The sequence below is a fragment of the Pezoporus flaviventris genome, unplaced genomic scaffold (assembly GCF_033815535.1).
Source record: "Pezoporus flaviventris isolate CSIRO_AGI_PZ_B2104156 unplaced genomic scaffold, CSIRO_AGI_Pfla_v1 ptg000010l, whole genome shotgun sequence".
NCBI lineage: Eukaryota > Metazoa > Chordata > Aves > Psittaciformes > Psittacidae > Pezoporus > Pezoporus flaviventris.
In genome coordinates, this window is record NW_026892558.1 from 1,337,522 (window position 1) to 1,352,121 (window position 14,600).

Consider the following 14,600-nt stretch of genomic DNA (forward strand, 5'->3'; position numbering starts at 1 on the left):
GTACTTCTCAGTTTTCATCACAGTAAACGTGGATTATTTTTTTCTCTTTCTTTTTGTTTTGAGGCTAAAACCAAAAAGGAGGGTCATTTCTTTAAATATTAACCCCGTGAGAAGGCTATACATTAAAACCACTTAGTAATAATGGAAAACTTGATCTTTGTGGGTTTTGCTTCCTTTGGGTGAAAGGAATTTACCTTTAGGGCAACAGGGATTTTTCAGGATGTTTTATCTCAAGAGAAGTTTTATTACAGAAACAGGGAAAAAATGTTTATTTTCATCCTGTAGTATTTACACCTGAATGTTTTCCAGCATACTGTCACAAGAGTGTCTTCTGAGGGTGATGTGGCCTTGGGTCAGAGATCTCTGGATAATTTATTTCACGCTTCTCCACTGTGGTTGCTTTATGGGTTTAAGAATTGAGTGTCTTGAGGCCTCAATAATTTTTTTCTACCTGGTTCCTTTAAGAAGAGAAGAAGTTTTAATGTCATTTGTAGTGTTCTTCAACCCCTGTAACTCATGGTATGCTCCCACTGAAAGATGAAGCCTTGCACTCCCCACGTTGGGTACGCCTGGCTTTATTTTATCATTTCCATGGTACGCTGCACTGTGCCTCTATCTCAAGTAAATTGGAAATGTATCATTTGCTTTTGAAATGTTACACAGCAGTTAAGAAATGTATTTGTTAGCATGTGCATAAATGACTGTGATGAATGGACTGTCTTAGATGCATAGATAGTAAATCTATCATCACCTTCTGCGGGTAAAGCATGGAAGATGTCTCTGTGCTATGAAACCATTCATCATCTTTATAGAAACTGGCTACATTGAGATTGGTCTGTAGAGAATTAATTGGTGCAGATTTCCATTAATAATGAAATACTCTTTTACAACAAGTTTTTAACTTGGATTTTGTCAAAACTACTTGCTGGTTCTTGTGGTTTCCAGTCAACGGTACAATGACAGTGGTCTCCCAGCATGCCATCACTCTGCATAACATTGTCATTGCAGTCTCCCTGAAATACTCGTTATTGTAGTTGTTATGTATGAAATTTACTGTTTAAGTACTCTTGGCATTTGGCTGCTTCCTCTGGTTGCTGGAGCTGGTTGTCAGACGCAGCATCTTTGTATCAATTCCGTATGAAATCACAGCTGCTAAACTCTATAAACATTAAACATTTACAATTGAAATGTATCATGAGCTTCCTTGGGTATAAAACCTTTTCTTTTATAATGTGCCTTTAGCTGTCATTTCAGGAAAACAAAACTTATAAATGACTTTGGCTACCAGCAGTTGTGTTTGCTCACTCGCCCCACTCCCAACAAAGGTGTAATATGTAAATAGAGGGTGTTTTTCCCCCTCATTCTTCTCTTTGAATATATTCCAGATAATTTCAAGCCATGCCAGCCTGCATGTTTTAGAGCTAATTGAAAGGCAAATCTGGTCTGCTGCAGTAAACAAAGCAAGAGAAATTTTCTTCCTGAACCACAGTTTCTAAAATAATTTCATGTCAGATCTTGGCTCAGATATTCAACTTGCTTGCCCCCAAACAGGCTTCAGCTCCTGTAGGAAGATCAATATAGTCCAGCTCCTTACTGCTTAAAATGTTGACCCCTATGAAGCATGGCTACACATGGGACTGGCAGGATTTCTTACACGAAGCTGGGACTTGGGTGAAGGGGAATAATTAATTATTTACCCTTAATAGAAATATTTTTGCATTCAGTTATTTTAGGCCACTGAAAGAAACCATATGATGGTTAAGTCATAAAAGCTTCGAGCTCTTATTATACTCTGTTTTGCTCTTCAGTGCTGCTGAATTAACATTGCTGTAATCACCCTAAACAATAGGTTGGAGGTATTTTGGGCAGTTGCTCACTCACTGGAGAGATGCTTTTAAGAGGCTTCCTCCTGGGAGTCAGAACTTCACCCCAATTTCTTACCTGAGCCCTCCCTTTAATTGCAAGGTTGCTGTCAATCCAGCTGACTCTGCAGCACGAGGGCTGCTCTCAGGTTCATCTCCCCATGATTTTGGGCAGGAGCAGCCCCTTTGCTTTGCACCCGGTTGTAGTTTTGTATGAAGCACTCAAATCTTGTTTGTTAAACAGCAGGTACAGGGGTTAATTTGTGGTGTGTCTTATGGGTTATTCTCTCTGTCTAATTCCTGTAGCTGAAAAAGATATTGCTGGGTTGACCAATTCTCCCACTCCTGGCTAAGCCCTCGTGCATTCTCCTTGTTGCTAAAGCCCAAGGAGGGTTGTGTTTTTCATAGGCATAAGTTATTTTACTGTGTCCTTACATTGCTTCTATTGCCTCTTCCCTTTAGTGACCTGTGCTGACTTCAAAGCAAAATTGTTATGTTTTGAGGTCAGCTGTGCTTGATCTCAGCCCTGAGATTATTATGTTTTTCCCTGGGAAAGTGAGTAATATCCATCTATTCCTTCATACCTCCTTCCCAGTTCTGCAGGTACCAAAATCCTCCTGGTCACAGCTCTTTGCCTGTACCACCTGTCTGAATCTTATCACTTGATAATTATAAGGAATGGTATTTATTGAGTTGCTGTTGGTTTCCAGCTCTTAGCAATGAGGTGTACAGTGCTGTGCACTGTGTGGCAGCATTCTGAAAGCCTGAGATCTGCTTGTAATTTAATACCTGTCAACAAGTCAAACTGAGGTATAACCTTCCCATAATCTCTCCTGACCTGCTAAGCTGTGCAGTAACATGGCACATCTTTTATCTCGTGCTGGGAATCGCTCTGTGGTCTAGCAGGAGGGAAAGAAATTTTCTCTTTTTCCCTTTTCTCAGATGTTGAATCTTAAAGGAAAGACATGTGTGCAGAAAAAATAAAAGGTCTGTGTTCACTAAAGCATGGAGCTTTGGTATTTCTGCACCAGAGAGATCTCCTATGTAGGGTTGTGGGATCATGTCTGTTTCTCTCAAAGCACATAGTTGTAAGGGAATTTTACACTGCTTTGAGCCTGAAGTGGTTTAACCAGGCATGTTACATTAAACCTGAGTGCTTTGATTGTTCCATTCTCTAGGGGCAGATCCTGTAACGGCACCTATGAGCCCCTGCAGCTTTCTTTTGCTGTGAACTGGGACTGCAGGTATTCCAGTGAAACTGCTGATGGATCACCAGAGCCCCATCGTGGCACAGCTTTTGTCTTGGTATCCTGTGGTCAATAATACAAGGAGTGTGATCTCAGGAGTGTCATCTCCTGCTAAATCAGTGAGGCTGGTGAGAGCAGCCTCACTGCAGCAAGGGTGAAACGTGCCATAGAGGTGTAGCATTGAGCTATGAACCGCTGGGAGATGTGGATAGAGGACTACAGGTGTCACCAGCCTGGCAAAGCAGTCAGTGAGCACATTTCCTGCTGCTTCCAATATCCCATGTGAGACTAATTCCTAACAAGTGAATTAGTTACACTACAGATGGAAGGAAGATCGTTTTTTACCACCTTGTGAAATGTAAAAGGCTCTGAAGAAAGACCTTTGTGTACAGTGACTTACGATTTATTGTCAAGGAATTTCTTGTTGGAAAGCAGTTGTAGGGTCTCTGTGTCTGTCTTGGTGCAGGAAGGTGATGGATTTTCCTGCTTTCTGCCCACCTTTGACCCATGTGTTGCCTCTTCTCCACTCGCTCTTTGCTGGAGGAGCCTGGGTGGCACCTGCAGATCATTTTGGCCTCCAAATAGCAGCATTTGATAACACCAGCCCCTGAACTGACTCTGGCCACTTAATGGGAATACTCCCTCCTTCCCTTTTCTCCCTTTCCAAGCTCTTCCTAGCTTGAGCAATACTAAAGCCAGGCAGGAGGTCTCCAGCATTGCGTGCTGGACTGTGTGCCTCGGGCATTGCATGCTCTGCTTCTCCTATCGGGTTTGATTTGGAGCTGTGGAAGCCTCAGATGTGCTGAAAGAGAAAATGGGTTTTATTCGCACAAAACAAAAGGATTTAGGTGTGGGTACAAAATGGGAACTGTAATTATAAAACAAAAACATCTAGAAAGCAAAGAGACAGCAAGTTTATGCTTAAACCCCACATGGCACAAGCCTGCAGTCTTGCTTGTACCTCACCCCGGTGAGAGCCTCCCATAGCAGGTGTCTTTGGGTTTTTTTCAAGTGATAATCCAGTACTTTTGGTTATTTGAAGGTGGGTAGCCTTGGCTGTTCAGCCTCTGAGCTAGTCCATGTAGACTGGTACGGGATCATCGCAATATCTGGGTAATCCAGAGCTAATCTGCCCATGGGCAATCCTCTCATCACAATTTCCTTCTTGCTTTTGTCTCTAGGAACCTTCCATCTTATCTTTTGCTTCAGGTGCAATGCTAACTACTTGATTTTTGCCATTCCCATGTTCTTTGCAAATGATGTCCTGGTTGCAGTGTGTCCATGAAGGAATTGTGTGACACTTTGGCACTTCCCAGTCCTTAGCAGTCCATTTATTTATATATTTATTTGCTTTTAAGCCTTCATTCTCTTTGTAAACATTTTCTTCCACTCTTCTAATTAGAGTATTGATTTTAATTAAAGTGGCATTCCTGTCCTTGTGCATTTTCTGAACTGATGTGAGACAGTGTTGGTCATGTATTTTGAAGTACACATTAAATTTTTGGTATGCCTATTTTACCAAATATCCTAGCTTTCAGGAAGTTTCAGTAGAGATTGTATCAGCAGTTGGACTTGATGACTGTTGTAAGTTACTTCCAACTGAACTATTCTATTCTATGAAGCATTTTATAGAGATGGCAGTCTTTGAACATGGGAGGAGCACAGGTGGAGGTGTGATGTCTCGCTCAGCCCCACCACTGCAAAGTGGCCAAGTGTAAGACCTGTTACAAGCATCACTCTGGCCCTTTGCAATGTATTTTGCCTTTCTTCCCCCCTCTCTTGATCTCTGGAAGTGGAAAAGCAAGAAGAGTTGGGTGTAATAATACAGGAAAAAAGATATGCATGGAGCAGCTGGGCAGAGGAGGAGATGTTTCTGTGTGGCTGCTCTTCATACTGTGTATTCTCATCTTGGCTGCCAGTATATCCATGTGGGTGAGGATCAGCTCGCAGATGGCTTTGTTGAGAGAGGGCAGAAATCAGAATCATTGTAATTCTCTCTCATCTTCCTTTTTTATGCATATATTTTTAAATGATGATGGTCATGCTTGACTTCGCTGGAAATGCCTAGTGTTTTAATTAAGCACTCAGGTTTTGAGGGGTCTGTAACTCACTGTGTTAATTTGGAGAAGGCAGAAACTTGGCAGATGCTGAACCAATTTCAGGACGCAGTCTGCAGGCTCTACGTCTAACAGCAGTGGCAGGGGATGGTATTTCCTAGCAGTAAGACGCAGTGCTCTAATTCCTGCTATTAGCATTGCATGTTTGAAACTTAACTGTTGGTGACAGCGAGGCATCTTCCCAGTGGCTGCTTTATCTTGTCAGAGTCTTAAGATTCTGTGTTTGTTTTTACAGTCTGGACCACAGACCTCAACATGGATTACTGAACTGATTAAAACTAACATTCAACAGAGTTTGGAAAAGCAAAATAAAGAAGAATTTCTATTTAATTCAGTGTCTAAGGTTGCATTTTTAACCATTTTTATATTTTGCTGAATCAAATCCATAGCGTCTTCAAAATGATCATATCCTTTCCAAAGGGAACAGTGTTGTTAAATTTGACTGGTAAAATGCAGCAGCTTGCAAAGCACATCAGGAGGAGGGAAAACATGGTGATTCATGGCCTTTGTGTCATGCTAGAAGTACGTAGATAAGGTCATTCAGTGGCAGAGGAGAGCTGAGATTTGGGATCAAGTTTGAGGCGACCTAACTAATGTGACTTTCGTCCTGAGGGTAGTGGTGAGTGATCCCTTGGTACATGAGTTTCATGTATTGAGTCATCTATGACTCCAAATGCCTTATTTTAAAGAAATTATGCCCAGCATGCAGACTAATCCTGTGTGTGCTTTGCTTTCAGATGGTCGTACCATGACTTTTTCAATAGGTATCGTGTTCTTATGAAAAAGAGAGACCTCTGTAACAGCGACAAGAAACAGATATGTCAGACCCTGTTGGAAGACCTCATTAAGGTGAGCTGTGACCAAACCTTTGGCAGTAACTTTTACAGCACAAATGCTCATGGCACTGATATGATCTGAAGTGCTCTTCCTGCTCCTACTTCACTTGATGCTTGTGCAGGTGCTTCTTCAGCCTGGTCAGCCTGGGGCTTTCTCCAGAATGAGATAGTCTCATAAGGAGGTAGCGAGAGCAGGTTTGATATGGGATCTCTTCATTGTGGTCAAGCTGAACATGCCATTTCAGTGCTGGTGAAGTCCAGAGTTTGCTGTCACCGGCTGGATGTGAACAACTGACCATGTCTAGAAAACTTGTCTCCTCAGCCCCTCATTTTAGTTTTGGATAGCCATAGCTGGAGCATATTTTAGAAGTTCAGCTTTGAACAGCACCATGAACCTTATTCAGTCATTAAATACCTCTTGCACAAATAAGTAAGAGAAAAATGCAGTAAATGCCCTGTATTGTGAGGGAGACTTTCAATAGCCACTAATATAGAGAGAAAGCATTCCAGACACTGAGACTCTTTTCCTTCAAGCAAATAAGAAGTTGTTGCCACCTTTCTTCACAAAACTGGGTTTTCTTCACAAAGCTGTGTCTGCCCCATCCCTGGGAGTGTTCAAGGCCAGGCTGGATGGGGCTTGGAGCAAGCTGCTCTAGTGGAAAAGGTGTCCCTGCCCGTGGCAGGGTTTGGAACTGGGTGGGCTGTGAGGTCCCTTCCAACCCAAACCAGTCTGGGATTCTAGGAATCTATGAGACTCATGTGAATTACTTTTAAATTGGAAATGTGAACACAGAGGTTTCTTCCTCTGGTCTTGCCATTGAGCAGCCCAGTGCACAGAGCTCCTTAGCCAGATTAGAATGTTTAATCTCTTGCTTTCCTCGTGGGATTTTGAGGAATTTACTCAATTGGGCTCCTCTCTGGAAAAAGCACTCTCCTCATGCACCAAGGGTTCCTTTAGCTGAAAGCCATTTGCAGTGCATACATGACTTTGCAGATGTAAGATAGAATCATAGAATAGTTAGGGTTGGAAAGGACCTTAAGATCATCCAGTTCCAACCCTCCTGCCATGGGCAGGGACACCTCACATGTAAAATGTATTCTTTTCAAAAAGAAATCCTTACTTGAAGTCCTCTGGTGTTGCATTTCTCTATTTAATTTAGAAACAAACCCTAAAAAAGTGAAAAAAAAAATCAGATTTTGTGTAAATATATGTAACTTAAGATTGAATCCTAGTGCTGCATTCCTCAATGGGTACATGGAAGCTCAAGCAGTTTACAGCCTAGTACCTTAATCACCCAATTAAGAATAAATGGGAGCTGACCTGATATAGATTCAAAGTGTAGGGGGTTTAAGCTGTATTTACTATTTTTACTAAAAATAAAAAAAAATGTTTGCCTTAATTAAATGTCGTTTCCTTTATGTTTTTGAAAAGGATCCAGACAAGTTCCACTTTGGGCGTACGAAGATCTTTTTCCGTGCAGGCCAGGTGGCTTATCTGGAGAAACTGCGAGCAGATAAGTTCAGAGCTGCCACAATCATGATTCAGAAGACAGTGCGGGGCTGGCTGCAGCGGGTCAGGTACAAAAAGCTCAGACAAGCTACAGTCATCATCCAGTGCTACGTACGTGGGCACCTGGCACGGAGGTGGGTCCTGGGGAGCCCTCTGAGGAAGGGCTGGCTGGGAGGTGCTTTGGGGCACTTGTATTTTCAATCTGTTCCATCTTATAGACCTTAAATGTGGGGATTTTATATAAGAAACATCGAAAATGCTCTGCATGAGGTGTTGCCTTTAAGCCCTGTGAAGACAAGACCCATATTGGGCATGTAGATGCCACTACAGTGAAAGCTTCTCTGCTGAAGTCACGACTCATTCCTGGCCTCTCTCTGTAGCTTTATTCAGGGTAAAGAGATCAAAATTCTTTACCTCAAACTGAATGATTTCATATCTATATAAATTTAATTTCTAGGTACCGAGCCAGTGCTATGGCATAGGCAGCTAGGTTATAAACAGATGACTGCAGTATTCTGAGAAATGTAGATGAGTGTTTCACAGAGCGGATATTTTTCTGAGTACCTCTGATAAAGGGCATTTGTGTCATTCAGTGAGTACTTTGCTGGTTGGTATGTGCTCCTCTTCTGCAGGTACTAGGTTTGTGCTTCCTGGTATTCAAGGGAAGTTCTCAGAATTGTTTTGCTGTATCATTTGCAGTGAGAAAGATCACTGCAAATCACTGGCAATGGGGCTATTTACAGTACAGAATAACAGAACTCAATGTTTAACTCTCTGTGTGCAAGAGCCTCATGTTGATGCCTTGCTGGGATTTCTGGGGTGTAGGTAACAATGTGCTGGAGAGTAAGCTGCTGGTAGCAGATGTGGGGTGGTTGTGAGGGAGCAGTAAAGCAATGTAATAGCATCCCAACACCCTGGCCACCTTGCATCTTGTGCCCCTTATTTACGTCAAACACTGCCACTGGCCTGTATTTAGCCAAGCTGGCTTCAGGGCTTTCGCAGATAGTAATGAGCAGTATATTTCGATCCTTTCAGGTTTATTTCCTTCTTTGTTTTCTCCTTAGAGAAGCTTTGTTATGTTGGCTGTGTTGTTTGGTTTTGGGCAGCAATGTTCTCTCCCTGGCTCTGAGTTAGCATCTGCCCACCAGTAGTATTGCTAATACACCTAACCTGCAGCCCAGTTGGCACTGTTTGCACTTGGGCAACATAAGATGCTGTCATTATGCCACAAGGTTCCTGCATAGTAATTTCCTCACTCCTGGTTGCTGGATGAATGTTGATTTCTAACAGTTATTGAGGGTACTAAAGGTGAAGAACTTCCGTGTTCTTTCCAAGCATTTCCTCTAATTCATACAATATCTCTATGATGTATTTTGGAAGAATGTCAGATGCTAACTGAATTTGTGGTGTTATTTGTGCTCATAAAAGGGATTTGCAACATGGAGAATCTGGGGATGAGAAGGTCGCCAATAAGCAAAGCTGGACAATTTGGTGACTTCTGTTTAAAACTGAGCACAGGTTCTTCTTGTCCTTAGAAGTCCACGTACATCTCTAGGCTCATAGCTGCAGTCTCAAGCCCACTTCAAGACAAGGCAAATGAGACTGAAGCAATAAGAGGAAGGTTAAGAGAAAGAGAGTCCATGATTAACTTCAGCCTCTCCAATGGGCTGCCCATGCACACCTACAGACTTGGACTCTATATTTGAGTTCACATCAGTCAACCATCCCTCTAAGGGGAAAGGAGGAATGCCTGGTGATGTTGAGGTGATGGGGTATGAGCTAAAGGAGAGGCTGGAAGCAGATGTGCCAAAACCACCTGCAGCAGTTCTTCAACATGATTTTTTGGGTCATCTGTTCATAGGGATGGATGTCATCTAAATAACTGCTTTCTTCTCTTTTGGAAATGGACTATCCCTTATCCTCTTTAATAAGCTCTGATTCAGTAGGTCCTAATGAGAAGGAGACTATATAAACCAGTCTGATATGTCTCTTGGTTTTGATATGCTTTTCACAAAACAAAGTAGATCAAATATCTATAAATTCTTACAATAAAGATCTATATAATGCTTCATGTAGACAGCAATAAATAATAAATTCAGCAAAATGAGCTAATTATAAAATTAAGTGGAGGTTTTATGGGCATTTATTAACCTCTATAACAGCAGATTGAACATGAATTCAGCTGGAGAATGAGAGCAGCATGCCACGGAGTTGAGCACATCCCTCATTATTTACTCTCTGTGAATTGCCTGGGGCTCTGCTCATGAATGTAGCTAAACCAGTGCGCACCAGTTTAAATGTCAAATCAGTTTGCTGCTGTTTTCTCTCAGTTGGTAGATACTCAGCACACTTGCTTTTTATAGTTAGGGAAGCAATGAAGCCAACCTGGACATTGATTGGCTCAAGTACTCAAGACAAAGAGCTCAAACCAAGGGAAAAGCTGGAAAATATTTGTTTTAAATGGTAGTTAGGAACCATGAGGCGTGTCAATTTCTAGTTCCAGTGCTCCTGGGTGCCATGGATGCTGTATGATTGCATGCATGTTCCTATTATTATAACAGAGACATGCTATCAGCTGCTCTTCTCTTAACCCTACTGCTGAATTGGTCTTTCTTGAATACCTCGAAGCTACTTTTGGATGAGAAGTTTTTCTCTGCCCAGTTTGGAATTTATTACAGAAGAAGGGGAGTTTAGTTTACTATTAACCTTTTTTTCCTGTGCTTTGCAGACTCGCTGAGCACCTGAGGAGGACAAGAGCTGCCATCATCTTCCAGAAGCAGTACCGAATGCTACGGACCCTCCAAGCTTACCAGAGGGTCCGCAGCGCAGCCATCACCATTCAGGCTTTTGCTCGGGGCATGATTGTCAGGAGGATTTATCACAAGGTACTGACTCCACGGAGTGGCATTAGGAGAGTAGGAAGAGCCTTACATCCACTGGCATAGCACGGTGATGTATTTATTGTGCCCACTTTGATGTTTTATGAAGCCGACAGCCTCTGGTGTTTCCGGAGAGCACATGGCGATGGCGAGCATTGCCATTTAAAGCTATGCAAGCAAACAAGATTTTGGCAGCAGCACTTCAGCAGAGCAGCTAAATGAAGTTAGTGATTTGGGTGCCAGAAGGCATTGTGGAAATCTGGAAATGTCATTCGATCTAACCCATACTCTGCAAAAACCTCCCTGGCAAGCTGAATTTGTATCTGAGCTGTGGTGCAGGTGCTGTTTCCAGAATGGAAGGAGGACCAGTTGGGTCAAGTAATTTATTGATATAAATCCCTCTTTAATTAATTATCTCCATTAGTAAACCAGGAGCTGGAAGCAAGGAAGTAAAGGCTTGATGGCACTAAGTGAGAAGTGGTAAATGCCCCATCCCTGGCAGTGGTCAAAGCCAGGTTGGACAGAGTCTTGGGTGACATGGTCTAGTGTGAGGTGTCCCTGCCCATGGCGGGGGGCTTTGGAACTGGATGATCTGAACGTCCTTTCCAACTCAAACCATTCTGTGATTCTATGAAACTAAGAACAACTCTGGGAAATCTTCAGTCTGCTCCTCAGGTCCAGCCTTAGTTTCATAGTCACCTGAATTTATGCCTAGTTGTGAGGATACTGGAATTCAAGTCAGAGGCATGATGAGCCAGCAGGGGAAATCTTGCTTTGGGAGTTGATGGAAGCCTACCAGAGAGGTCAATGATGTCCTCCGAAACGGAGCAGCTGGATGCTGGTGATCAGGAATTTATGCTGCCACTGCTTTATCAGCATCTATTTTTTGAATCAGAAGCCTCTACAGGAAAGGCAGCTGGTCCAGCATTCAAACTCTCTGAGTACCGAGATAACTCAAAATCTTAAGTTGTAGAAGTTGGCTCTGAAGGTCAGGCTTCTCAAAACTGAGCATCCTTTATCTCTGGAGCACCAGGATATAGGTGCTGGAGACAGGCATTGGTTCAAATGCACGCTTAGCAACAGATGCAGGACTACAGGTCCTCCATGAGGTCAGGCTGTTATAAGGCCTGTTGTAAGACCGGAGTAAGCCCCCAGGTCAATGCACTAGGGTTTCTTCTACCTGTTTGGGCACCCCCAGCCCAAACATCTGTAAGAGTGACAAGGCTGGAGATGTACAAAGCTCATTTCAGAGCAGCTCCTACTGCATCCTAAGTGCATACAATCTTTTTATTCTGAATTAAAATTTGCAAGTGCAAAGAAAGCCTTAGGGTGAAACAAAAGATTTGTAAGAGAAGCTCCTGTGGTATCTTTTCTGAGACAACTTATCCCCAGCTAATAACAGCAAAGTGTCTTGTAATCTTAAAATTCTCCTGCTATTTCTTTCCTCATAATACGACAGCATAGATCAACATAAGAATGTTATTAACAGCATGCTTTTATATCTCATATGTCAGCCTTCAGGTTTAGAGAAAGCAGTTGAACTGCCACCTACTGAAAACATAGTTGTAAATTTTGGGAGGGAAATTAAATCAAAAGTGCCAGAAGTTTCACAAAACTGGATACAAGTTCTCAGAAATTGAATCATGCAAGAGAACTGGCTGCAGACTGTACTGAGAGGACTCCAGGGTTTTATTTGAAGGTCATCCGCATGATAAGGAATCCCACCAGGACAGCATTTTATCTGCTGTATAAATTATCATAATGCAGGGGTGGAACACACAAAAAAATAATCTACAAACCTGTTCTGGTGCGAATTACATCTGATGCTGAGGGGACAGTAGGTTTGTTGCTAAGTGTTGGTGTGTCTGTTAATGGGTATTTATTCTGCTAGCTGTGGATCTCTTGTATCTGAGTACTGTTCCAGGGTGGTCCATAAACACATAGAACCAGCTAAGTTGGAAAAGACCTTTAAGATCATCAAGTCCAACCTTTACCCCAGCACTGCCAAGGCCACTACTAACACATGTCACTAAGGGCCTTGTCTGCATGGTGTGTGAACACTTCCATGGATGGTGATCCCACCACTGCCCTGGGAATCCTGGAAGTGGTGAGGTCTCACTTGAGCTCTGATGTTCCCAGTCCCCATCAAGTCTCCTACCTACTGGACAGGATCATACCCCTCATTGCACTGGCTAAGCAAGACTTGACCTTCTTAAGTGAGCAGCATGGCTCCTAAGAGAGGACTGGATGTGTCCTGCCTGCATCAGTTGAGCTCAGAGATTGGAGAACTCCCCCCAGGAGGGGTGATTGAAGTACCCCTTCCCATCTATGAAAGAGGATGCAAAATAACAGCTTCTATCTCCAGCCATCACCCTCTACACTGCTCCTTGGAGGAGAATCCTGTTCCAAGGCAGATTAGGAACTGCTGAGTGCTGTGTTGCACCAGATGAGGGCTGTTGCTACCTTTACAGTGACTTTTCCCCTGTGACTGTTCTGTAGATCCTGGTGGAGCACAAAGCCATCACTCTCCAGAAGTACACCCGGGGCTGGCTGGCCCGCACTCGGTTCCGCCGTGTCAGGGCTGCCACCATTGTCCTGCAGTGCTACTACCGGCGCATGAAGGCCAGGCAGCAGCTGAAGGCACTGAAGATCGAGGCCCGCTCAGCAGAACACCTAAAGAAGCTCAATGTTGGCATGGAGAACAAGGTGGTCCAGCTCCAGAGGAAGATCGACGAGCAGGTATGTCCTGAGCTGTGCTGATCCTCTGCTGCTTTGCCTGTCTGCTGTTGTCCTTCCTCGAAAGGATTTTGTTTTTCTGTGGTGTCTGGGAAGGATGCCATGGTGGTGACAGCCTTCTGCTACTGCTGGCTATAGATCTGGGACACTACCATGGAAGAGCAGATGCACTTGGATCTTGGGTCTCCAGCAGGCTCTATGAAGAGCTTGCTTGGTAAGCTGGAAAAGCTGCACTGTCACTGTTGTGAGAACTGCCCAGAAGGACCCGGGGGTGGAGGACAAAATGGTAATTTTGAAAGCTGTTGTTTGAAAACCCAAGCCAGCTCCATGTGAAATCCCCATGTCCCAAAGGACTGGATTGTTCCATTGCACTTCCTGCTTTGTAAGCACTAAGAATGCAGACTGCCTGCCTCAGTTTGTTGTACTGAACCATATGTCACGAGTCTTGTTACCTAGAAGGTAAACAGTAAATTGGGTAAATACTTCACTAAGTAGTTTGAGCATGTTCTTGTGTTACTGGACGTAACGTGCTCAGAGGTAAGATCATGATGAGGGATGAGATGGCACAGTATGGTAGATGCCTGTGTGGATGACTTGATGGTCTTACACAGAGTTCTTTACCAGTTGCCACTTGTCATTAATGATCTGCAGAATATTAGTTTGATTACACACTTAGGAGGAGAGTTTTCCCCGCCTACTCACATGTCTGCAAGTTACTCTGGTAAATACTCTCTATGTTGCTTCCCAGTACTGTGCAAGATTTTCAGGGGTGATTATAAGAAATGGACCCAGTTGCATCAGCTGCTATGAGCAGGGAAATTCATATCCACCTATATCCTTAACCAGCCTTTTCACAGGCAGAAGAAACATTCTGTATAAGTCAGGATACCTACTTACTGCAGCACCAACTATTAGTAGTTGCAGTTTATCATTCTGTTAGGATGTTAACAGGGATCTGTACGTCACACACAGTTTTTTTTATGGCCTTAAATCACTCCCATCCCTGCAGGACGTGAGAGGTCCTGTGATGAAGAAAATGAGAAATGACTCTGCGTTGGCTCAGATGCCGCGGAGTCAAGACACCCAGGGATTTGCGTTACTGCAGGCCACTTCCATTGCTGTATTAATTGGCTTGCACCGCAGTAGAGTCTGACTTTTAAACTGTGGTGTTTAACTCAAAAATGCCTGCTTGCACACTTGGATTTTGCAGACAAACCATAGCTTTTTTAAGGTTTTCTATGTATTTGTATAGAATCATAGAATCACAGCCTGGTTTGGGTTGGAAAGGACCTTAACATCATCGAGTTCCAATCCCCCTGCCATGGGCAAGGACACTTCACCCTAGACCAGGGAAATGTCAGAAACCTGTTAGATATGACCCTTCATCTGGAGGGTAAACGGTGTAATTAATTA

General features: G+C 43.2%; 1 protein-coding gene across 2 annotated transcripts in view; it reads left to right on the forward strand.

Moving 5' to 3' along the window:
* MYO5B (myosin VB) overlaps window positions 1-14,600 on the forward strand; it is a 148,928-nt gene that overhangs the window by 92,222 nt on the left and 42,106 nt on the right. For both annotated transcript variants that reach the window (XM_061450482.1, XM_061450483.1), the window contains exons 18-21: window positions 5,964-6,075; window positions 7,495-7,706; window positions 10,301-10,457; window positions 12,951-13,190. In XM_061450482.1, coding sequence (XP_061306466.1) covers window positions 5,964-6,075; window positions 7,495-7,706; window positions 10,301-10,457; window positions 12,951-13,190 — 721 coding nt within the window. The remainder of the gene's footprint in view (window positions 1-5,963; window positions 6,076-7,494; window positions 7,707-10,300; window positions 10,458-12,950; window positions 13,191-14,600) is intronic.